Genomic DNA, 27,533 nt, shown 5'->3' on the forward strand with positions numbered 1-27,533 from the left:
CAGTTTTCATTCCAATCCCAAAGAATGGCAATGCCAAAGAAGGTTCAAACTACTGCACAATTGCACTCATCTCACACACTAGTAAAGTAATGCTCAAAATTCTCCAAGCTGGGCTTCTTCAACAGTAGGTGAACTGTGAACTTCCAGATGTTCATGCTGGATTTAGAAAAGGCAGAAGCAGCAGAGGTCAAATTGCCAACATCTGTTGGATCAATGAAAAAGCAAGAGAGTTCCAGAAAAACACCTACTTCTGCTTTATTGACTGTGTCAAAGACTTTGAGTGTGTGGGTCACCACAAATTGTGGAAAATTCTGAAAGTATGGGAATATCAGACTACCTGACCTGCCTCCTGAGAAATCTGTATGCAGGTAAAGAAGCAACAGTTAGAACTGAACATGTAACAACAGACTGGTTCCAAATTGGGAAAGGAGTACGTTAAGTATGTTTATTGTCACCCTGCTTATTTAACTTATGTTCAGAGTACATCATGAGAAACACTGGGCTGGAGGAAGCACAAGCTGGAATCAAGATTGCCGGAAGAAATATCAATAACCTCAGATATGCAGATAACACCACCCTTATGGAAGAACGTGAAGAAAAACTAAAGAGCCTCTTGATGATAGTAAAAGAGGAGAGTGAAAAAGTTGGCTTAACACTCAACATTCAGAAAACTAAGATCATGGCATCTGGTCCTATCACTTCATGGCATATAGATGGGGAAACAATGGAAACAGGGACAGACTTTATTTTGGGGGGCTCCAAAATCACTGCAGATGGTGACTGCAGCCATGAAATTAAAAGACACTTCCTCCTTGGAAGAAAACTTACAACCAACCTAGACAGCATATTAAAAAGCAGAGACATTTCCTTGCCAACAATGGCCTGTCTAATCAAAGCCATGGTTTTTCCACTAGTCTTGTATGGATGTGAGAGTTGGACTATAAAGAAAGCTGAGCACTGAAGAATTGATGCATTTGAACTGTGGTGTTGGAGAAGACTCTTGAGAGTCCCTTGGGCTGCAAGGAGATCCAACCAGTCCATCCTAAAGGAAATCAGTCCTAACTATTCATTGGAAGGACTGATGCTGAAGCTGAAACTCCAATACTTTGGCCACCTGATGACTCATATGAAAAGACCCTGATGCTGGGAAAGATTGAAGGTGGGAGGAGAAGGGCATGACAGAGGATGAGATGGTTGGATGGCATCATCGACTCAATGGACATGAGTCCGAGTGAACTCCAGGAGTTGGTGATGGACAGGGAGGCCTGGTGTGCTGCAGTCCATGGGGTTGCAAAGAGTCGCACACCCCTGAGCGACTGAACTGATCTGAAAATACTCTAGGTTTTCCCCTGCACAGTTCTCTTCTGCACAGGATTTTTGTCCTGGGCACAAAGTTAGCATTTTTCTTCTCTGAATTAGGTGAGGACATGTATCTTGTTCTGGCAATGAAATGTGAGTTGAAGTGACATGTGTCACATCTAGGCAGAGGCTTTAACTGCTAATCCCCCATTATGTTTCCCTCTTTTCCTGGGACAAACAAGCTTCCAGAAAGTGGCTGCTCAATCCGTCTGGGTGCCAGAGTATGAACAATGCAGACGAGTGTTAAAGCCAAACTGTAATGGACTTCTAGCATGAGAAAAATAAACCCATGTTGTTTTAAGCCACTGAAATTTGAGGGTTGTTAGTACACATAATCTAGCCCACATTGGCTGACAGAAAGGTGTAGGAAGAAAGTACTAGAATTTCTATTTCTTCCTTATGATTTCCTTTTTAATTCCAACTTTTTTGTGTGTTATAATGGAAATAACATATTAATAAATGTGTACTACATATAGATATATATATATAATTTATAATGTTGCCTATATATAGTATACCTTATAGAATCTATAATAGGTACATATAATATATATTTATATAATTTATATAATTTATACCTCTATATAGTATACATAATAGAATCTACCTCCATATATGTATATATATATATAATTATATATACTTTCAAACATAACTTATTCATAAAGATGTACCATCAAAACAATTTAGAGATAACCTTTTATATGTTTGAAATTAAAAGACTGTGATACCTAAGCTTGGCTCTATTACTGATATTCTTCTTCTAGGTAAAGGACAAAAGCCTAATACTGCTTCCTAAGTTATTTTGAACAAAGTAATTCCTCTTAACTCCAGAATTTCCTCAATTAAAAACTTCCCACACAAATACCACATTTCTTAAAAAAAAAAAATGCTGTATAGTAATGGAATAGAACAGATAGCCCAGAAGAGACTCATAAATTAAAGTCACTAATTTATAACGGAGATGACACAGTGCTGCAATGTTAATTGGACATCCATATAGAAAATAAGAAACCTTAAAATCCTCTATCTCACACCATGCACAAAAAATAATTCCAGATGGACTGTAGAGCTAATATGAAAGATAAAACAATAACATATTTGGAAGAAATCAGCAGAATATACTTAAAACCCTGGATGCAGGGAAAGACTTTTTTAGGAGGACACAAAGCACGAAACACAAATGAAAATGTTTTGTTAAACTGGACTACATTAAAATCAACAACTTATCAGAAGACATAATTAAGAGAGTGAAAAGGCCACCTATAGAGCAAGCGATAGCAGCTATAATATACAAATATAACAAAGGACTTTCATCTAGAGTATATAAAGAACTCCTGCAAATCAATAAGAAAAATAAGAAAATACAACAGAGAAATGAGCAAGAGACTTAAAAGGCACTTCATTAAAAAAGATATTCAAAGACAAACACAAGGAAACGTATTCAATTTTAATTATCATCAGGGAAATGCAAATTAGCATCACAGTGAAATACCATGCATTTATGCTTAAAACCTGATTAGAACAGAAAAAGGTCCTTATGACTACAACAACCTCCTTGCCTGCAAAAAGTTAAAAACCCAAATATCAAATGTTGATGACGACATACAATAACTAAAACCCATTGCTTCAGCTGAGTGCAAAGTGGTACATCATTTTGGAGAACTGGTAGTTATCTACTGAAACTGATGTATGCCTATACTGTGGCACAGTATTTCCACTCTGTTCTATGTCTAAAAATGTGAACATAACAGTCACCAAAAGACGTGCATAAAAGTGTTCATAACTAATTATCCAAAAATGAAAAACTACCTAAATGTCCATTAACAGTAAAATGGACAAATAAATTGTGGTATATTTATATAATGGAAAGGGCTTCCCTGGTGGCTCAGATGATACAGAATCTGCCTGCAATGTGGGAGACCAAGATTCAATCCCTGGGTCGGGAACATCCCCTGGAGAAGGAAATGGCAACCCACTCTAGTATTCTTGCCTGGGAAATCCCATGGACAGAGGAGCCTGGCAGACTGCAGTCCATGGGGTCACAAAGAGTCAGACACAACTGAGTGACTAACATACAATGGAATGCTACATGGCAATGAGAAAGAAAGAACTTTAGCTACAGTCCACAGTATAAGTGAATCTCTCAAACTTAATTTGAAGCAAAAGAAGCCACACAAAAGCATATACTTATTATTTCATTTATATAAAGTTCAAAGACACGTAAAAGTAACCAATGGTGTTATAATTTGGGTTCTGCTTTGGGGGCAGTGATCAGGAGATGGCACAAGGCAGAAGCTTCTGGAGTATGGGTGATGTTCTGTTTCTTGAACACAAACAATGGGTGTGTTCACTCTGCAAAAATGCACTGAGCAATATATACCTACAATACATGCCCTTTTCATATGTATATCAGACATCAATAAAATGCCTGTTTTTAGAAAAAGGTGGTCATGTGAAGAGTGGCCAAGAAAGCAGTAAGAACAAATATCCAAAATGATGGTTTACTAGGCATCTTGTGAACCTGCACACAAAACCAACCATCTGTTTTAAATAGAAAATATTCCATAAAAAGAGAGGTAGCAGTAAAATTAATATGAGGTCTTTAGGAAGAATAATCCTCTATTCTTTCCACATGACATTCCAAGGAAAGAACTGAAAGAAAAATCTAAACTCAGAGAAGCTCTGAAATGGTGGGGTTCTAGACCTTTAATGTCTCATAAGGTAGCCTCTAGTCCACATGTGGCTGCTAAGCGCTTGAAATGCGGCTAGTCTGATTTGAGGTGTGCTGTAAGTATAAAACACACGCTGGAAACCGAAGACTTAGTACAAGTAAAAGAATGTAAAATATGTCAATAATGTTTTAAAGTTTATAAGTTATTCTTTAACCTTTTTTCATTGAAGTATATCATGAATACACACAGAAAGCACACAAATCATAAGTGCATGACTGAATGGACTTATCATAAAGTAGGCCCATGTTACCATGACGCTGTTAATAAAATCTAGCCAGCACCCTAGAAGTTTCCCTCTATACTCTCCAAAACATGTTGCCAAAGGTATAAACTAAAAGCCTGATTTCTAACACCATAAATTTTGTCTAGTTTTGAACTTGATATGAATGTAGTCATGCAATACATTCCTTTGTGTCTGTATGATGCATCCAGCTAAATCACATACATCTGCAGTTCATTTTCATGGAGTCCTAAGATTCCATGATGACTATATCACAGTTACTCATTTTCTCACTGGATCATCTGTGGCTGTTTCCAGATTTTGGCTATTATTAAACAGCTTCTACTAATGTTTTAATACATGTTTTTTTTCTTTTGCTGGGTATTAGGTTATGCATATTTAACTTCAGTAAAAAAAAAAAAAAAAAGGCCAGTTTTCCAATAAAGTTCTACCAATTTATACTCCCACCAGCAGTGAACCAATTTACATTCTCACACAGTACCAGTTGTGTGCCACAGCTTCACCGTTTGATATCAACAGGCTTCTTTCATTTGGGCAGGTAGAGTAAGTATAGAGTAGTATCTCATTGTGTTGGATTGTTCCATTGTCAAGCTGTTTGTACTGGGAACTGTATTTCCCAGATTTCCTTCCTTGTATGGCTCTTGATTAAATTTCACCAAAGGTAAAGTGGCATGACATTTGGAAAGAGTAAGTGTAGCCTCAGGCCTTACCCTCTAAAGGTTTCCTGTGGTCAGAGGTGGTGACAGAAACTTATAGAGGTGCAAATTGCAATCTAGTCTGTTCTTAGTCTTTCTGACGCTGTGCCCAGCTCTCCTTTGCGCTGTGGTTTTGTGTTGTCAAAATTACTAATGAAGTTAAGTATATTTTTACATGGTTATTGGTCATTTGTATATTCTGCTCTGTACTGCTCAGGTCTCTTCTCTATTTTTTCCATTGATTATGTGGGTTTTTTCTTACTGAATTGCCAGAGTTCCTAGTATGTTTAAATGGAATCCCTTTTTGCTCGATTCTCAAGTATTATATTGACTTCATGTTGACAGAATTTTCAATATACTGAGTTAACTATATTTTTAAAAATAACTTCCAACTGACAAGGGATTAATCTCTAAAATATACAAACAGCTCATGCAGCTCAATATCAAAAACACAAGTAATTCAATCCAAAAAACGAGCAGAAGATTGAAATAGACATTTCTTCGAAGAAGACATTATAGATGGCCAAAAAGCACAGGAAGAGATGCTCACAACACTAATTATTAGAGAAATGCAAATCAAAACTACAATGAAGTATCACTTCACATTGGTCAGAATGTTGTTGTTCAGTCACTAAGTCATGTCCTAATCTTTGCAACCCCACAGACTTTTGCAACCCCATAGACTGCAGCACATCAGAATGGCCTCCATCAAAAAATTTACAAATAACAAATGCTGGAGAAGGTATGGAGAAAAAGGAACCTATCTACACTGTTGGTGGGAATGTAAACTGGTAAAACCACACGGAAAACAGAATGGAGGAGCCTTTAAAAACTAAAAATAGAATCAGCAATCCCACTGTTAGGCATATCCCCAGAAAAAAACATAATTTGAAAAGATATAAGCACCCCAATGTTCAATGCAATGCTATTTATAATAGCCAGGACATGGAAGCAACTTAAATGTCCATCACCAAGGGAATAGATAAAGAAACGGTGGTACACACAGACAATGGAATGTTACTTAGTCATAAAAAAGAACAAATTCATGCCATCTGCAGCAACATGGATGGACCTGGAGATTGTCATATTAAGTGAAGTTAGACAAAGAAAAACAAATATTGAATGATATTGATTATATGCGGAATAAGTGGAAAAATGAACTTATTTACAAAGTAGAAATAGAGTCACTGAAGTAGAAAATAAATTTATGGTTATCAGGGGATAAAAGGGGGAGGGATAAACTGGGAGATAGAGATTGACATATACATACCAGCATATATGAAATAGATAACTAATAATTAGAACCTACTGTGTAGAACAGGGAACTCTACTTAACAGTCTGTAACAGACTATATGGGAAAAGAGTCTTAAAAAAAGAGTGTATACAATACTGTAAAGCAATTATCTTTCAATTAAAAATAAATTTTTTGAAAGAGTGTATATATATATATATATATATATGTATATGTTTGACTCACTTTGCTGTACACCTGAAACTAATACAACATTGTAAATCAGCTATACTCCAATAAAAATTTAAAAGATAAATACTTCACCTGTTTTTTTCCATTTTTAAAAATATGGCTACTAAAAACTTTAAAATTACACTTGTGGTTTGAATTATATTTCTATTGGACAATGCTGCTGTTGACTACTAAAGTCGAACTGTAGAACTTATTTTGATAGTTCTCCTATCAAATGTTATTCTAAGGTCTTAAAAATGCAAAACAAAAACTTTATCAGGGCCTGTAATTTATGAATATTTTAAAAAATTGAAGAGAAATGAAACATTTACCTTTAAGACTATTTAGGACAGATAAACTGTCAGGTTTCTTTGCTTTTAGTTGAAATTATATCAACTGGGTGTGATAACACTCATGTGTGGTTATCTCTTTCTGTTCAGAAGTTCATACAACAGTGATACACACACATATTATTTAACTAGAAAAGAGAAAACAAATTACTTCCTAAGATACACAGACTATGTGGCTGAACAACTTTTTCAAAACATGGGATTGGGTGGGAGAAAATTTAAAAGAGAGCTTTCAGTATTAAAAAGATTAAAAAACACTGCCCTAGTCATTTAAGAGCAGTCTTCTATAATTAATGATTTTTGAAAGGGGTAGCTAATGTAATAAAACAGAAGCTTATAATGCCCATATTACAATGCTGTTCATAAAAATTCTTTAAATAGGAAGGAATACATATCCACATGATCACTCCCTCCCCTCGCCCCCCAAAAAGCTTTAAACTGTGTGAATACTTTATATGTTGTTAAGCTGTTTGTGTTTACTGTAGAGCTATTTTGTGTATCCTTTGATCATAGAAACATTAGAAAACAGACGCTTTGCCACAGCTTAATTTACATAAAACCACTGAGACGCAGCTGTGAGCATGCTCAACCATTTTTTAATGTCTCATCAAAGTATAAGATCCTTTTTTCTTTTTACCTCAGCTGGTTTCACTGAAAGAAAGTAAATGCTACATGCCTGCCTAGCATCAGCCACCACAAACCTTTAGCACGCTATTCTTACATGATTCTAATCCATCACTGGCTCAGAAGGGCACTTCTTTTATTAACTTTTAAAAAATTGACTCTCTTGAAATATCAACATTGCCCTTAAATGCTGGATTTTTGTGTCTAAATGTATTGAATTAAGCAGACTCAGAAGACTCCAGTTTTAATTTCTTTTCGGCATTTTAAACCTAGAGTCAAGTAAGTAACAAGCAAGATTTTCAGGCTACTATATAATCCAATTTCTCAAGGTTACAATCAGGTTAAATTCTTGCCGGCTGGAACCTGTCACAAGGATAAAGAGCTATGATTTAAGAAAAAATGAAGAGGAAAAACTCACCATTAAACAGAGAATGAATAATAATAACTGAAATTGATTAGATTCACAAGTGCTTTTCAGTTCTCCATTTAGCCTTGAACCAGGGGTTCTGGTATATTTTAAAGCATGTGTACAGATATTATAACTTTAAAAAATGAGACTGGCGTTCTTGTTTTCTCTTTCAAAATTAGTCTGGCAATAGACAGAGCAATGAGTAGGGAAGGCCTGCATTCATTCTTCTCTCAGGGACCAACTACTTCTGGATCCATGAGGTATGACCTAACTTCTCCAAGCCTTGAATTCTAAAATGAGAGGTTGTAATGATTTCTAAAATCTACCACTATAACAACAGTGGTAGATAACAGTAACATTAACATTCAGAGCTACCCTTCACAATGTCATGAGGTAAGATCTATGCTAAGTACTACATGTGTAATCTTATTTAACTGTCACAACAACCTATGAGATGGGTCACAAAACACTTAAGCTAAATTATTTTTTAATCTTCTTAACCCTGTGATATTTGATGATATCCACATTACTAAACCTTAACTCTAGATAATTCACAGAAATAGCAATTAAGAATGCAGAATCTGGTTGGTAGTCACCTCAGTGTTCCTTAAATAGTTGAGTTTGAGGTCTTTTCACTCAGTCTGTTCTGATGGCTGACTCCCTCCAGTGTGAAACAGAAGGATGACTTTATTCTGTGAGCAGGACAACTATGAAATAAGCTGTATGTGTGAAAGTCTGTGGAAAGAGAGAGTTACCGAGAATGTCCCCTCAAACCAGTCAGTGGAGGCATTCTGCAGGCAGCTCCCAAGAGATCCCCAAATGCCACAGAAACTCCAGGGACTTAGGAACGAGGGATTCTTCAAGCACTCAAGATTTCTCTGGCCATCTTCTTTACCAATGCCTTTGTACTTACTACCATCTCTAAGACCAGGAAGTTCTACATCCCTGCCAACAATTTCATTGGCTCCTTGGCCATGACTGACTCCTTAGTTTCTATTTTGGTCATGTTCATCAGCATCACATATACAACCACCCACACCTGGAGTTGTGTGACATCTGGTCATCTTCTGACATCACATGCTGCAAAGCCTCCATCCTGGTACTGGGCCATCACTGACACCCTGGAGAATAGTAAACACCAGACAGTGGGCCATGTGGCTGCCATGCTTGCCATCATCTGGGCCATTTTCATCCACATCTCCATCCCATCACTCTTGTGGCAGCAGGCTAAAGCCATGAAGAAATATCAGCCTGCCTGGTGAATACTTCTCTGATCTCTTACATGATCTATTCCATCTGTGGGGCCTTCTACATCCCGCCTGTATTGCTCATTATCCTCTATGGACAAATCTACACAAACACCTGGAACCACATCCTGAATCCACTTCACTTTATGGGAAGTACTTCACCAACATCTCATCAAAGACGGCGAGGTCCTCGCTCTGCTCGTTCAAAGCCAGCCTTCATGAGGGGCACTCTTATTTGATCAGTTCCCCTCTCATTTTCAACCATGTAAAAATCAAGCTTGTGGATAGTGTTCTGGAGCACAAGAGGATTTCTGCTGCCTGAGAGAGGAAAGCCACAAAAAACCTAGGGAAGCATCTGGGGGCCTTTATCATCTGCTGGCTACCCTTCTTTGCTGAATCTTCAGCCCTCCTTATCTGCCAGGGGTCCTGCTGGACCCACCCAGTCCTTTTGACTTTTTCACTTGGCAAGGCTATCTAAACTCCCTCATAAAACCAGTAATATACACTGTGTTTAACAAAGAGTTTCAGCAAGCATTTCAGAAAATTGTCCATTTCCAAAAAGCCTCTTAGTCTTATTAATATTTGGTGTAGTTACTGCTGTTGTCTTTTATGGCCTGTAACCTGATTGAGTTAATGAAAGTCACTCAGTCGTGTCCGACTCTTTGTGACCCCATGGACTATACAGCCCATGGAATTCTCCAGGCCAGAATACTGGAGTGGGTAGCCATTCCCTTCTCCAGGGGATCTTCCCAACCCAGGGATCGAACCCAGGTCTCCTGCACTGCAGGTGGATTCTTTACCAGCTGGGCCACCAGGGAATGTGTTTTTTATTCTTCTGAAGAGTTGGATTAATCCCCATATCTTGGGTTTGGGTTCAATTAATAAAATTCTCATTTTTTTTTTTTTTAAAGAATGTGGACTCTGGAAAGCAGACCATTTAGAAGAGGATCCCAGAGACCCACTAAACAGATAGGCAGCCTTATGTGAAATGTTTCATCTCTGTACTACAGTTTCCATGTAAGAAAAATGGGGAAAATAATGTTATTACCTCACAGGGTTATTGTGAGGGTTAGATTAGGTAATTCATGTAAATCACATAGAACGGCATTCCCACTTAAAGCATACATGGGCCACTGAGAGATGCTGGAGGAAGACGAAAATGAGCAAGCAGCTTCAGTCTCTAAGATAAAACTGTGGCTGAGATGCAGAATGCTATCTACTCAGTCTTACAAAGGTTGTGACTGAAGAAAAGTCACTTTTTGAAAATGGAAAAATTGTCCAGTTGTGAAGAAGGAAGCCACATGAGATATATCATGTGCAAACTAATAGAGTTCCTAGAATGAATTCTAATAGCACCTTCCGAGGCCTTCAAACCCAGTGATGAAAGACTAAGTACATCTTAAACTTTTCAGAGACTCAAACGAGACAACTTGATGATCACAGAGGAAAAATTATGCTCAAGAATGAAGAGAATAAATGTGTCGCTTGCCTCTATCTTCATGTAAGGTTACCTATTTCTAAATTGCTTTGTAAGGTAGGTAGACTTGAGGTATCAAAATTGAACTTTCAGGGTCCAAAAGACAAACTAGATGTTGAAAAAGCTCCCAGGTAGACATAAAGAACACTTGACTCTTGAAGGCATTCAAGGGTGAAGACATGAAACTCCTGGTCCAAACGGATACCCTACTGCCACAAATGGTGACTGTGCCAGAAAAAGAATGAACTACAGTTTTGATCCTCATCACTCAGAACAACTTATGGAGTTTTTGGTTTAAAAAAAAAAAGATAAGAATCAATTATTTTAGGTTCTAAGATCATCTAATTTCTCTTAGGAGACAATATAATCATTAACCCTTACAGATAAATACCACAAAGTTCCATACCACAGTAGGATTCTTAATTTTTTGTTTGCTTTTAGCCAGCAGAAAAAATAAACCACAGGGAATGCAAAATTCCAATCTCTCTCTTATAAAATAATTAACTATTTGCAAGGCTGCAATAGTTATATTAATAGAATTTTAAAAATTAATTAAAAGGAGAAAAAAAAGTTCAGTACCCAGCACTAACCTTTAATATATTTGTTGCCAGGTCAACTGCAGCATAGACAGCTAGCTGCTCACCAAAACCCATTCTCATCAGTCATACTTAGCATACAGCTATCCTGTGCTTCTCAGGCTCCTTGAGAAATATGACTGTGGTCACATAACAAAGCTTTAGTTAAGAGAATGGGCACAGAAGTATAGAAGTATGTGTGCCACAACTAGGCCTTGTCCATAAAAATCTCCCATGACATGTCTGTACTGTCTTTCTCTTCTGGCTAGCTCAAATGAGGATGGCCCAAGGGTGACCTTAGAAGTCACATGTTAAAATGGCAGTGGTCTTTAAGCTTAAAAGATTTTGAGGAATAAAAACCACCATGCTCACCTGTTCATATACTAGTATTGTTATATAAGCAAGAAATAAAATTCTACCTAATCTGCATCATTATAACTTTTGAGGTCTATCTGTGACACCAATTAGCTGACATTAAATAATGTAAAGTTTAAGTAATACAGAATTTCAGACTCTAAATAACTTTAGAAACTTAATAATATATGAAGAGAACAAATTAGGCCCAACAAAAATACTCAACAAATAAGGAGATCTCAAAGACCCTATTCATCTAAATTTTTAAAAATTTTCTTACCATTCTTATTAGCAAATAAAGAGACCAGTCAAAATACCTTGGCCAATACATAAACACCTATGAATTATAAATTTATGTTTCATGATATGAATAATAAGCAACATTAAATATATAACATTATGTTGCCATCAAGTGTTTAGATTGTTCCAAGCACTGTACTAAGCCCTCATTTTTTCCCTCAATCCTCTGAGATTATAATTCCTATATTATGAATGAGAATACTGAGGCACAGATTAAGTAACTTGCTCAGGTCATACTGCTAAATGTGACAGATCTGGGATTTGAATTCTAGCATTCACTCTCCTGAGTTCACTCTTCTAAACTACTATGTAAAAATGCCTCTATAAGCTGCACTCTATTGCCTTAACATTATAATACAGTTTCTAAAGTAATTTAACTTGCAACCATAAAAGATATACTTAAAGCATATAGCTCTCTATGTACTTAGAAAAAAATCTGTGTATAAAAGCTACAACTATATAGATAAATTAAAAAATGTGGTACAGTGAGGAGAAGGGACAGTCACATATATCATGTGATGTGAATAGTACTAAAAAGGCCAACACCAGTCTCTTCCTTGCCAAACACTTTTAAATCATAATCTTTAGAGAATAGGATAGGGATTTGTGACAGAATCTAATCTCTTATTTCTAGTTCACCATAATCCTAAGAGTAAAAAACTAGCTCCTGGTACATTTATGAATGGCAGCATAACTCTCAAAATCCCTTTGATTTCTGACTTTTTTCCAAACCACCCTACCCTACGTAATCAATTGCTAAGCCTGTCTGTTCTTCTTTCAAAATTTCAATTATGTTATTCATTTTCATTGTCATTATTCTAATTAGACCCTCACTACCTATCACCTACACTAATATTTTTGCAACTTACTAAAACTGTCTTATAAGAGAAATATTTGACATCTTGATCTAATACAAAAACACATGTATATGTGTTTAAGACTGAGACCATATCCCTATGAAATAACACTTTCTTTTCCTAAGAGCAGTTTACCCTAATACTGTTTTAAAACGTTGGTTATACCTCTCACTGTATTGATTTCCTGACTCACTGGTGGGTCACAACCTGGACTGTGAATGACTCTGACCATTGCTAATGCTTTCTTATTGCCTCCATACTCCTGGCTGCTATTTTACTTACCTCCACAAGATTAATTTCTTTTTATGTTCCATTCTAATTTTGTCTGTTTCCTATCCAGCATTCATTATGCATGCCTCTAAACATTTCAAGAAGAATGTCCAAATTCTTTAACCTAGTATTTAAGGTTTGACCGAACCTGAGTCTAGCTAGCAAAGACACATACAAATGTATTACTTCAACTATAGACAAACTGAATAACCCTGAACACTAGTTATTTCCTCATTTTTTTCAGACTGAATTCTGTCCCTTCCCTAGTCTCATGATAAACTAATAACAATCCTCCTCCACTCATTCATTCAGTATAAATTTAGTGAGCAGCTGTAGGTTCTGGGGGCTTCCCTGGTAGCTCACCTGGTAAAGAATCTCCCTGCAATGTGGGACACCTGGGTTTGATCCCTGGATTGGGAAGATCCCCTGGAGAAGGGAATGGCTACCCACTCCAGGACTCTGGCCTGGAGAATTACATGGACAGAGGAGCCTGGCAGGCTACAGTCCATGGGGTCGCAGAGTCAGACACGAATTAGCGATTTTCACTTTCTTTCACTTTCATACATTGTGGACACATAGGAGGTCAGTGGTCCCTGTACTCACAGAGTTGACAGTATGGCACTATAATGTGAAAATACTGACGAAATGTGAAAACGGTTCCAAAAGGGGAAGCAGAGCATTACTGAATCGTACGTTAGAAAGAGCTTACCTCGTTAATGGGGTCAGAGCAAGTCTCCCAGAGAAAAAGCCATTTAATCTAAGCACCAAAGGATAAAAAGGATCTACCAAGTGAGAAGTGAGGGTAAGGGTTCTGAGATATGAAAACAGCATGCTGAGGACCATGAGAAGCGAAACTATGGAAATCTCAAAGAAGTGAAAGACAACCCGTTTGCCTGGGGCAGAGAGAATGCCAATCAGAGAGGCCTTGAGCTGGGAACAGCAGATTGTGGATGGCATTATATCACAGGTCAAATGTCAGTGTAGGAAGGAACATCTGAGGATATTTAAGATGTGTTTCTTGCCCTCTAAGAACTCAGATTCTTCTGTTAGGACTGATAGGTAAACTTGTCATGGAATAAGAGACAAACTAGATATACGTTCAAGTAGTTCAGAGAAAGAAGTATTAACCTTTTCTGGTAGGTTGGGAAAAGCTTCCTAGACGATGTCATGCCTGAGCAGGAATTTGAAAAATGAATATGAACTGGAAATGGCTTTTCAGGCCAGGGACCAGCATGTACAAAATTACAGGAACATTAAAAAAAAAAAAAGAATGCCAAACATGGCTTTCCCATGAAAATTCTCCTTGATAGCCCAGAGAAGAAAGAGTTCTCATGTCCCTCAGAATTCAGGGCCCCTGCACCACAATGGAGTTAGTCTACAAGATGATAAGGTACTTGAAGAAAAAGGCTTCATTCTCACTTTTTTTTTAAAAAATCATCAATTGAGCTTACCACAGTAATTTGCTTATAGAAGGCACTCAATGTAAGTAAATATATATTTGTAGAATAAATAAACATAAGTATTTGTTGAATTAAAATTACTAACTGACCCTTTATATATAGAAAGAATAAGAGAGGAAAAATACTTTACTGTGTGCTTCCCTGGTGGCTCAGGGGTGAAGAATCCACCTGCCAGTGCAGGAGACATGGGTTCAATCCCTGGGTCAGGAAGATCCCCTGGGGAAGGTTATGGCAACCCACTTCAGTATTCTTGCCTGGAGAATTCCATGGACAGAGGAGCCTGGCAGGCTATAGCCCATGGGATTGCACAGAGTCAGACATGACTAAGCGACTAAACAATGACATACTTTAATATACTTTTCAGCATCTGGAAAGGAGATTACCTAAGAAGGGGCTGGGTAGTGAAATCCCTGTGACTTTACAGTTCAAACAGAAGGGGAAGGGCCCTAAACTGAGGTGTCTGGGCCTTCCTTATCAGTCAGTTCAGTTGCTCAGTCGTGTCCAACTCTGCGACTCCATGGACTGCAGCATGCCAGGCCTCCCTGTCCATCACCATCTCCCAGAGTTTACTCAAACTCATGTCCATTGAGTCGGTGATGCCATCCAACCATCTCATTCTTTGTTGTCCCCTTCTCCTCCTGCCTTCAATCTCTCCCAGCATCAGGGTCTTTTCCAGTGAGTCAGTTCTTCGCATCAGGTGGCCAAAGGATTGGAGTTTCAGCTTCAACCTCAGTCCTTCCAATGCACATTCAGGACTGATTTCCTTTCGGATGGACTGGTTGGATCTCCTTGCAGTCCAAGGGACTCTCGAGAGTCTTCTCCAACACCATAGTTCAAAAGCATCAATTCTTCGGTGCTCAGCTTTCTTAAAGTTCAATTCTCACATCCATACATGACTACTGGAAAAATCATAGCCTTGACTAGATGGACCTTTGTTGGCAAAGTAATGTTTCTGCTTTTTAACATTTATAAGGGGTTTCCTTATAAAAGGCAAAAAAAATGGATGAGAATGACACAGTACATAATCATCATTAAAAGTGGTAAGATTAAAAAATTATTATTTTTTAAAACTGTCTATCTACAAATATTGACATAATCAAGAATTTGGCAAAGTTGATATCATTTTGGGCAGAGAACAGAGAATTTAATAGCTCTTCTTCTCCTTCCCCTAAGGAGTCTTGAATTTTAGGAAATTATTTAAATTAATTTCAAAACATTTTTGTAGACATTAATAAACTCTGACCATACCAATGAATTCCAATGACATCACTGTTTCCATGGTAACTAATGCACTTCAAAAGGGGAAAAAAGAGAATAAGACTAAAAACCAGGGAAAAAATGAAATAAAGTGGTATAAACAAAGCATAACATTTCTCCTTTGCATTTATGGAACACTTTCTAATTTCAAATGCTTTACCATTACTCAGACTGCAAGGCTCTTAAGTGCCAGAAGGATCTCAGAGGTCATCAAATCCACATCTTGCTCAAAGCCAGGATTCCCTTCATAAGGCAGCTATACCATGGCTGTCCTCCAACTGCTTACAGAGCTCTCTGCTGGGAAGTTCTCATTCATTTTCTTGCAAAGATTACTAAGCACCTGTCTTGTTTTGCAGGTTAAGAGCTGACTACAACATTCTACCACTTTTCCAAATTTTTTGCAGTTTAGAAGGCAAATAATTAAAATGGGTGTAGAATGAGGGCTATAATAAAGACAACAGACAATGTCAAAAAAAAATAATGGAGGGATTATGCAATTCCAAAGACTTTCATTTCCACTCCTCTTCAGCCCCACACACCCATGACCAACCATATCCTGTACCTTGTCATGACCCAGGACTGCTCTGACTCCGCAAATTTATATTCCAACATTCACTTTCACTTTACGAACATCTCCTTTTTTCCATAACTAATCCTGCCCTAGTCCCACAAGCCTTATGCTGCCCAGTACTTCCTCACAATACTTTCTGGTTGACAGCTCAACTTTTATCCTTTAGTGACACCCACGTAAGAAAATTCTGGCTTCCTCTCTTTTAAAAACTTTTCTCTCAAGGATTTCATGCTCCTTTTGAGTGAGCTGGACACTTGCCTCTGCACTCATCTTACAGAACTAGAAGTTAAGCATTCACCTATACGCTGATAGAATGGTTATTATCCTGACCTTGGAGTGGCAGTAACACAGCATCGGCTCAGTTATCTAATTCCTGCCAGAAAGACGGATTATGAATTACTTGTTCTCATAATTTTGGGTGGATAACTATCTAAGTTTTTGCTGATTTATACTTTAAAATCTCATGTAAGTATTCTTATTAGTTATCTGATAGGTGCATTACTTGCATCTAGTTTATCTTGGAAGGCATAATAAGAAATAAAATTGTTCAACTAAGTGCTTTATCGAGACAGTTTTCTATCTGAAGCAGGTATTTGGTTACTATTGCTTTAAAATTTGTCCAAGCTAAACTTCAATTTTATAAGCTTTTGCACAGCAAACGAAACCATAACAAAATGAAAAGACAACCTATGGACTGGGAGAAAATATTTGCATATGATGCAACTGATAAGGGCTTAATTTCCAAAATACACAAACAGCTCATACAATTCAATAACAAAAAAAAAAACCAATCAAAAAACGGGCAAAAGACCTAAATAGACATTTCTCCAAAGAAGACATACAAATGATACTCAAATCACTAATTATTAGAGAAATGCAAATCGAAACTGCAAAGAGAAAGGCCATTGCTAAAAAAACCTACAAATAGCAAATGCTGGCAAGAGCATGGAGAGAAGGGAACTCTCCTGCACTGTTGGGTGGGAATGTAAATTGGTGCAGTCACTATGGAGAACAGTAAGAAGGTTCTTCAGAAACCAAAAAACAGAGCTACTGTATAATCCAGCAATCCTACTCCTAGCCGTATATGCAGACAAAACTAAATCAAAAAGATACATGCACCCCGATGTTCACAGAAGCATTATTTACAATAGCTAAGGCATGGAAACGACCTAAATGTCCAGTCCACCAACAGATGGATGGATAAAGATGCGGTGTGTGTATGCACATATACAATGCAATGTTACTTGGCCATCAAAAAGACTGAAATAATGCCATTTGTAGCTACACGGATGGACTTAGAGATTATCACACTAAGCAAAGTAAGCCAGAAAGAGAGATGAAGGCCATATAATGTCACTCATATGTGGAATCTAAAATGTGACACAAATAAACTTACCTGTGAAAAAGAAACAGATTCATAAACAGAACAGACTTGTGGTTGCTGGGGTCACGGAGTTGGATTGGGAGTCTGGGATTAGCAGATGCTAACTATTATATATAGAATGGATAAACTACAAGGTCCTACTGTGCAGCACAGGGAACTATATTAAATACCCTGCCATAAACCATAAAGGAAAACAAAAACAAAAAGTTCCGCTTTATAAGCTCTAAAATCTAACCAAGAATTAAACAAAGCCATTGGGAGCCACAGAGATGGAAGCATCATTTTGGCTTCATCCTGAACACTTGTTCTAAACCATACTTTGGCACAAATCCATTTGCTTTTGATGAGGCACACTAGGAGGAAGAACCCTCTATTTATGGTTACAAAGATGATGAAAATGTGTTCATTACCTACAGGGTTTCTTTTATTAATATTCTTGAGGATCTAGGAAAGAGTAATGCCTCTCCTCTCAGTTCTGCTTCTTTTGAATATCAAGCTCTTTTTAAAAAAATTTAGAGAAGTATAGTTGACTTACAATGTTGTGTTAATTTCTTCTGCACAACAAAGTGACTCAGATATATATATATATATGTTATCTTCAACTAACCCCAAACTCCTGTTCCTTTCCTTCCCTATTCCCTCATCCCCGTGGTAACCACAAGTCTGTTCTTTATGTCTGTGAGTCTGTTTTTGTTTTATCAATAAATTGATTTGTATAGCGCTTTAGATTCTACATATGAGTAACATCATATGGTATTTATCTTTCTCTTTCTGAGTTGCTTTGTTTCTGCTTTCTGAGTATGATAATCTCTAGGTCTATGCATGTTACTGCAAATGGCACTATTTCATTCTTTTCTGATGGTTGAGTAATAGTTCCTCTTCTTTATCCTTTCATCTGTCAGTGAACATTTAGGCTGTTTCCATGTCCTGGCTATTATAAATAGTGCTCCAAGCTCTTTTAGTTAACCTCGCAGAAATGGACAGTCTTATAATGGCCCTATATTTCTCTCCCTGTGATTGCCTGAAAATACATGGCATACTTCTAGCACACATCTAAGTCCCTTAATAGCATGCACGTTGTTTACAGACTTCACTCTGACTCCATCTGATTTTAATTGTCCTTTCTTTTTCCTTTTTATAATATTTTTTTTTGCCACTTTGTATAGCAAATTCTTACTTTCAAGAAGATGGTGAGCTATAAATGAGTTAAACTGTAGAAGACAGAAGGAAAAAAGTCATCTACCTAAATAATTTCCCAAAATTCTCGTTATTTTTTTTTTAGTCAGTGACAGCTACAAATAGTTGAGAGAGGGAATAATTGTTCAGAAAACTCATAATGAAAAAAGAAAACTCATACCTGAAGCATGTTTCATAATTTTCTTTGATTAATATAATGCTCATTCCTGTTTCCACCTATATGTGTATTTTTAAAGTAACAATTAAAGTGAAGTATGGGCTACCCCGGTGGCTCAGTGGTAAAGAATCTGCCTGCCAGTGCAGGAGATACGGGTTCAATCCTTGAGTCAGGAAAATCCCCTGGAGAAGGAAATGGCAACTCACTCCAGTATTCTTGCCTGGGAAAGCCTATGGACAGAGGAGCCTGGCGGCTGCAACCCATGGGGTCACATAAGAGTTGGACATGACTTAGCGACTAAACAGCAACAGAAAATGAAGTAGGGTGCGCATACAGATTTCCACCCAGGACTAAATTAAATTTTGGATTGTATTTCTCAATGATCTGCTTTTTCCAGTTAGAAGCATTTCTTATTTTTCCAACAGTGAAGGTGTAAATACTTACAGGCACGTGGACTTTTCGAAACATCTCAGCTCCCTTGTGTGCATCCATCAGTGCAATGTCCTGAGGCGTGGAGACAATGACAGCACCTAACCGAGTGAGAACAGAAACCGTAGCAAAATGATGCTACTATTTAATCCCTATGGAAAGATTACTTCCAAAATTATGTTGACTACACACTAAAAGAGTCTATTATATTAACTGTTTAGGTAATCTGTATAAATTTCACATATATGAATAGGAAAGATAAGGAAATGTCTATTTTGTTCTTGCCAATTTTTGACTCCTCACTTGTAAAATTAAAACTGACCTGTGATTCATGATCACAGCTGTATCATCAGGATCTTCTTCCCTTTCACACACACACAATGTGCCACCTAGAAGATGCACAAGGTATGCTTTATTTTCAAGAACCTAACAGCCTACTTGGGGAAACCCCCAAATTAAGGATTCAACACAATATGCTAATAAGGATTATAATAAAGGTAGACCTAGGGTGTTATGGTGGAGAAGGCAATGGCACCCCACTCCAGTACTCTTGCCTGGAAAATCCCATGGATGGAGGAGCCTGGTGGGCTACAGTTCATGGGGTCGCTAAGAGTCGGACACAACTGAGCGACTTCACTTTTTCACTTTTCACTTTCATGCACTGGAGAGGAAATGGCAACGTACTCCAGTGTTCTTGCCTGGAGAATCCCAGGGATGGGGGAGTCTGGTGGGCTGCCATCTATGGGGTCGCACAGAGTCGGACACGACTGAAGTGACTTAGCAGCAGCAGCAGCAGCAGCAGCAGCAGGGTGTTAAGGAATTATAAAAGAAGAACAAAGGAAAAATAACTAATTCAATCTAGAGAAGAGGATGGTTAAGGTGATCATGAATGGGGTGAGGAAACCAGTGAGAAGAAGAAACAACAGAGGAAAGTTTCCGGAAAGAAGTGATACCCAGCTGAGCTCTAAATCTGTATTCCAGAAAACTCGCTCCTGTGGTTTATACTGTAGAGAATACTTTGGTGGGGATAAAACTAGAGGTTGTGGCAGAAACTTGGATGCACAACAGGGGTAGCCTGAACTAAGGCAGCACTGAAAGTAGATGGAGATGGAGGCTTTCCTGGGTCTCCACTATTATCCCACAGTAATGGTTTTGAGTTATAGTAATAGGTTATAATATAGTATAGTTATAGTAATAGGTTTTGAGTTTTGAGGGAAAGTGCAGTGCAATTTTTTTCTGTAAGTAGAAACACAAGAGACCTGGTTATGATCTGTAGACACTATGAATTTCTTAAACTTGGGGGTTTCTTCTAGATGACAGACTGAAAAAATGAACATATTTTAGGTCACCTGATGTCCACAATCTTATAATTAAATATTTACCGCCATGACGTTCCAGCATTCCAAACCTCCAAACTGGCAGTAGTACTTTGGCACAGCCAATGAGAACAGAAGTAGGATGAACAATAAAAAGCTGACGGCATCCAGTGAAGGGCAAATGATACTATTACAGAGTACTACAGAGTCTGAAGGGACAGTTTGAAGAAGACAGAACAGAAAGTAGCAGCAGAATCAAGTTCTCCCAAAGCATGTGGTAGTACTGGCACACTAAACCCAGAGCAACTGTGCAGCAGCAGTGAGCTACAAATTCACCTTGCAATTGGTACTTTCATTTCAGTCAAAACTTTATCCTTCATATTAAATTAATGTCATTAATTTCAATTTTATTGACCTTATACATTTGCTTGAATTGAATTTGTAAGTTTTGTAGTTTTAAAAAATTATATAAGAGCTATAAGCTTAAGGAATTTGTGTTTATGCTTAGTTAAGTAATCTACTAATAAAAATAAGTCTATTTGGGGCATGAGCAGACTATTTTCCTTTAGAAGAAGGGTTTATTCATTAGTCAAGCTTCAGAAACACTGGCTTGGAATTCAAACACAATGAGAATTCAAATTTTTATTCCATAGCTGACTACCAGTGTGACAAGGGGAATAACTTAATCTCTTTGAGATTTAGTTTCTAATTTACAAAATGGCATAGTAATTCTTAGGTCACAGGATGCAATAATTTAATGAAGTAATGTACATAAGATATTCAACATGATGCCATAGGTAAACATTCAATAAATGGTAGCTGTTGCTGTTGGTTATATTTTTAGTATTTTTATTACTATTATTAGTAAAAATGTCCTAGAAGTTGTTGGCAAGGTCATTTTCATATTTGCCATCAGGCAGCTCATCCTACCTTTTGAACTGTTCCATGGATCACTACATTCTTCTATTTTGAATAGAAATATTCTACTCTTCCCAAGAAACCCGAAACAAACCAACATTTCTCTTTTTCCTCTTTTAAAGACTGATGGAAGTAACTGTTGTGCAAAAGTATACTCAACTCTGCACATCCAGTGTATTTCCATAATTTGCCACCTTTCCGGTTCTGTTATCATATTCAGGCATTTGGAGGAAAATTAATTCCAGTTCTGCCCCCATCTACCTGTGTGACTAGCCTTGGGCAAATAACTCAGAGTCACTCCAGGTCTCAGTTTCCTTAGCCATAAAATTAATGCAAGGGCAGACAGTCTTCAAGGTCTCAGCCAGCTCTCTGATCACGCAATTTTGCATTCCCTCTTAACTGTAGTTTTCAGTTCAACCTGACTGCCTCAGTAATCCTATTTAAGCAAATGTGAAATACCACCTCCTCTAAGAATTATAGTCCTTCAATCTCAGAGCCATTCTCTTCACCTGTAAACAATGCCCCCCACCCCCTGGTTATTTCTTCCCAATTCTCTCATAACAATAAATTAGTACAGAGGGGTTTTCTATTAGCCTTAAAAAGTACCTTTATCTTTAAGATAATATAAACATTTTTTGGTTGAAACACACTGCATCCACTGTTTGTATTACTACTACACAATATAGTTTCACAGATGGTTATTTTTCTCAATTTTTAATCAAACAAAATAACGATGCTGTACACAAAACAGGCACTTAATAAAGGATCAGGGATTTAAATAATTGTCCTATGTTTTCGAATTATCCTAGACTACAGCTCTAAGAACTCTTTGTAACTCCTTGAACCAGGAGTCAAAAGCTCTGAATTCTGGTTTTGTTGACTATGCTAATGCTCATTAAATCTCAATACCTCTCAATTAACTTCTCTATAAAATGAACCTATTTCCACTGGTCTTATTTAAAGAGCTATTTCACTTTTTAAAAAATAACAAAACTGTTACAAAACTGCTTAGTGATAGCTATAAGACCCTAGAAAGAGGGATTAAAGTGTCTTGGTTTTCTTTTACTTAACGCTAACATGGTATCACAAATAAGCATCCATGATGCCTGAGTTTGTTTGTAATTTAAACAGTACCACTCATAGATCATCATAAATTTCTGACAAGGACAGACAACGATCATCTTCCATGTTCCATAAAATGCTCATAACACACGTAAACATTCCACTGGAACTACCAGCTATATTCATTAAGAGTTTTTGGTGTAAGATTTTTTTCCCCTTAAATATATGTTCTTAACTATTGACTAATTGCAATGCAATCAGTCTTCAGGATGCAATTTTGAGAAAAAAATGTCTAGCCCTTGTTAAACAATACAAAAACATAACTGACCCATACAGAAATCACTACACCTCTTTTGCTGTACCAAATTTTAGTGCATCGCACATGTACTATTCCAGAGACACCCTAAAGTGACCTCTACAAATTATTAAGAAATAAAGTAAACAAAAGAGAAACAAAATCTCCAGTAAAATTAATCATTAATATCACAATGCATATTTTTCCATTTTAAAGGAATTATGTTGGTTTTTGTTACTAATCTTTTAACTTAAAATATGATCTCTAAATCTGATATTACAGTTTATCTCTACAATTCTTGACTTTCTACTTAATAAATTTCAATTTTTCTCACAGACCCTGGAAAATGAACCAATATGAACTAGCCTAGATTGCTCCCCTCTATACCATCACTGATGATGTCACTTCAGTTTTGTGATGGTTTGTTAGAAAACTTGTGCTCCCTCTACTGACCACAAGGAATACTAATAGCAACAAAGAGAATGTTTACTTTGCAATAAATATAATCATTTTCAAGGGGTAAAAACAGAATACCATAAAGTACCATCTCAAGAATTCCATGAAGAATTTTCTGTCCATTTTCTAGGGTAAATGTCTAAGTCTAAATAAATAATATTGGTTAAATGTTATTTTCCAAGTTGTAATCTATGTAAAAGGCATTTTACTCTCTGGGATTTACTATAAAAGGTTAGTTGTCTATCAGATTCTGGAAAATATGTAAACATCTTGAAAAATAATTATTTAGAGTATTGTCTTAACTGCTAATTCTCCTAAGTATTGAGAGGAAACTGCATTTATAACTGCATATCTAGATTTGGGTCCAAGTTCAGAGCAGTTAGTCCCAGTAGTCATGTATGGATGTGAGAGTTGGACTATAAAGAAAGCTGAGCGCTGAAGAATTGATGCTTTTGAATTGTACGGTTGGAGGAGACTCTTTAGAGTCCCTTGGACTGCAAGGAGATCCAACCAGTCTATCCTAAAGGCAATCAGTCCTGAATATTCACTGGAAGGACTGATGTTAAAGCTGAAACTTCAATCCTTTGGCCACCTGATGCGAAGAACTGACTCATTTGAAAAGACCCTGATGCTGGGGAAGATTGAAGGCGGGAGGAGAAGGGGATGACAGAGGATGAGATGGTTGGATGGCATCACTGACTCGATGGACATGAGTTTGAATAAGCTCCAGGAGTTGGTGATGGACAGGGAGGCCTGGCGTGTTGCAGTCCATAGGGTCGCAAAGAGTCAGACACGACTGAGCAACTGAACTGAACTGAACTGAAGCATTTAAAACTAATCATTCCAGATGTTAGGCTGATCATAATTATACCAGTGTGGAATTACTCAACTATGGTATTCTAAGTCTCCAAGGCATAAATTGTATCGAACAACCATGCTTGATTGAGAACTTCAGTGTTGGAACCTAATAAAAATATACAACAAAAACCGCCCTTAAGTATACCTGGATGAATAATTCTATATAATTCTTTAGCACATCAATGTAAAGTCAACCAACACTTAAAAGAAGAAATTAACAGCTATTCTTAATGTTCACAGTGTTCTAATATTTAATGCTGCTGATGCTCCTTGATTTATTTAAAGATACTTGTAGCAAAATAATCATTTTCTGCTAGCTTAGCATAAACATAATTGTTTATTGACTATAAAGGAGATTTGCTTCAGTATTTTTTAGCTCTCCCTTGCCATTCTTCTCTGTAACTCCCAAACTTCCTGAATTATAAACATTATTCCCTGTAATATCAATAAATTTCCACTAACATTAGCAGCAGATTAAGTAAAACAAAATTAAAAAGGCAAATTCACCTTAAATGTACCCCCAGACTGTGTTTCAACAGAGAATATACATAATTCTTTCATGAGTCACTGTCTTGGAGTCTATACTCCATTCCAACAGAGGAGACAATTGGTATAGTCACAAAGGGTATATGTTTTACTAATTTAAAGACCAATCATTATGTTGCTCACTTTAGAAATGAATTTTGTCACAGAAAATTATGCCAATTGCTGCCAAAAAGCATTATAAAACAATAATTAGTGGAAATCACAGTATTTCAAAGTCATTGGTGAGAGAGAGCATGTGCACTTTTAATTAAGAATTCAAGTTTGTTAAAGGAATCTGGACACACATCTGCTATTTAGAAAGAGAGATTAGCTCTTCAATAATGGAGTCAAAGGCAACAGGCTTCCAATCACCTCACCCTAATGATGAACTCACTAGGGATTGAGACTGCGTTCACTGTGAACCACTGAGGACAAGAGAAGTTTCTGGAGATTCAAACGAGCTTGGGCTAGAACCATACAGTTCTCTCATATTCTATTCACATGCTCGCTCTCTCTCTCATTCTCATTCTCTCCCTCAGTTCTGATATTATCAATAAAGATTAAATCCTCGAGTCTTGAGTCCATCTTTACGCTGATCAGTAAACACCTAGAGAAGCCTGCTTGTTTTAAACAAATGTCTCTGCAATGTTCTTCTATAAGCGTCTGTTCATGCTGGACTCTTAAGATTAAATATTTTGGATTTCAAACTCTGTTGAAGGTGAAGTGACTCAGTCGTGTCCGACTCTTTGCGACCCCGTGGACTGTAACCTACTAGGCTTCTCTGTCGATGGGATTCTCCAGGCAAGAATACTGGAGTGGATTGCCATTTCCTTCTCCAAGGGATCTTCCCGACCACCCAGGGATCGAACCTGGGTCTCCCGCATTGGAGGCAGATGCTTTAACCTCTGAGCCACCAGGGAAGCCCTTTCAAACTCTGTTAGATGCACATAAAGCTCAAGCTGCCCATGCTCTCAGTGAGCCACCACCAAGGGCTGTCTTGTTCATAATGATACACATTCCTTTCTGAAAACATTCTTTCTCTAACATGAACCCCAAAGAAGAGAACTGCTATACCCTCATTACCTTAACCGTATTTAACCAGGTGTATTTCACAAAAGAAAGACTGACATTTTTCATGGAAAAGCTTTGCTCCATTTTCAAATCATACTTAAGATATGAAGACATTCTTCAGAGCTACACAACACTCTGATCAAATCTTTAACATCTAAGACAAAGTGCAAAAATTTTTAAATGATAGATTGGGAGTCTCATCCTTTTTCTACACATAAATGTTTAATAGATTTAAAAGTAGTTTTTAATATGAATCTGACTATCCATTGGCCATTAACTATTCAATGAACTTTAAGATACTAAGGAATTTTAGCTGTCAGGCATATGATGAACAAAGTACCTAGAAATTCTTCAAACACAAAACTGAATGAGCGATATCAGAAGGGTCCCATCAAAACACAGGCTAGATAAATCAAGGAATTATCAGATAAGTTGCTCTAGACAGAATGATTCTGAAATCTACATAAGAATCATTTGGGGAAGTTTTTCAAATCCTGAGTCTTTCCATGTCATAGTTTAAAAGTTGTTAATTCTTAGGCTATTTCCTTAAATTGTTAACTGACACACTATAACTTCTACCTATAATATATGTTGACACAAATACAGGGGCCCTGCTTCTTAAATTTAATTGGAAACATTATTGTTCACTAACCAATAGCATTATATTTGCTTTATAATTTGATTCCCAAACTAACAAAGACTGAAGTTTCAGACTGACTGCCAGGAGAATCCTCAAAGATAAAATACTGGAATACAATTCCTGATCTTTAATCCTTGGCTACAATTTGCCTAACAAAAACAAAAAAATTATTTTGGAAAGAATTTTTATAATTTGATGGATAAAACAGTAATTCTCTTCTACATCACGTGATTATTTGCCAAATATCCATTAATTATAACCCTGCCCAACATTTTCATGGAAATACACCAGGGGAGAAATCCAAAACTGACTGTCTCCTTTAGTTTCATACTACAAACCAAAAACATAATGAAGATTTACTATCTCTGAATACTAGGAAAATCTATGACCTAAGTCTGTCACCTATCAGGTATAAGCACACTTTAAGCTTTACAGTTTGAGGTAATTACAAATTGTACAATGTAGGGGAAAAATAGCACTAAAATCCAAAGCAGCCAAATATGGCCCATGGTAATTTACTTAATGAAGGCAACAATATGTTTCCGATCCTTTCATGTTATAAAAACTACTTTTGGGCTTCTCCAGTGACTCAGTGATAAAGAATTCCCCTGCCAATACAGGAGACACAGGTACAATCCCTGATCCAGGAAGATCCCACAGGTTGTGAAGCAACAAAACCCATGGGCCACAGCTATCGAGCCTGCACTCTAGAATCCAGGAGTCACAACTACTGAAGCCCCTTGCCTGCCCTAGAGCCCATGTTCTGCAACGAGAGAAGCCACTGCAATGAGAAACCTGAACGTCACAACTAGAGAATAGACTCCACTTGCCACAACTAGAGAAAAGCCTGCAAGGCAACAAAGACACAGGACAGCCACAAATAAACACATAAATAAAATTTTATACACACACACACACACACACACACTACTGTTAAAACGGGCAGTCAAAGAGTATTACTGTAAAAGAGATAACTGAATA

General features: G+C 37.2%; 1 protein-coding gene across 1 annotated transcript in view; it reads right to left on the minus strand.

Moving 5' to 3' along the window:
- The window catches only part of NUBPL (nucleotide binding protein like), a 223,926-nt gene that overhangs the window by 26,535 nt on the left and 169,858 nt on the right, over positions 1–27,533 (minus strand). The window contains exon 8 of the mRNA XM_040257149.1: positions 19,427–19,512. Within this exon, the coding sequence (XP_040113083.1) occupies positions 19,427–19,512 (86 nt within the window). The remainder of the gene's footprint in view (positions 1–19,426; positions 19,513–27,533) is intronic.

This window comes from Oryx dammah, unplaced genomic scaffold, assembly GCF_014754425.2.
Source record: "Oryx dammah isolate SB20612 unplaced genomic scaffold, SCBI_Odam_1.1 HiC_scaffold_16, whole genome shotgun sequence".
Taxonomy (NCBI): Eukaryota; Metazoa; Chordata; class Mammalia; order Artiodactyla; family Bovidae; genus Oryx; species Oryx dammah.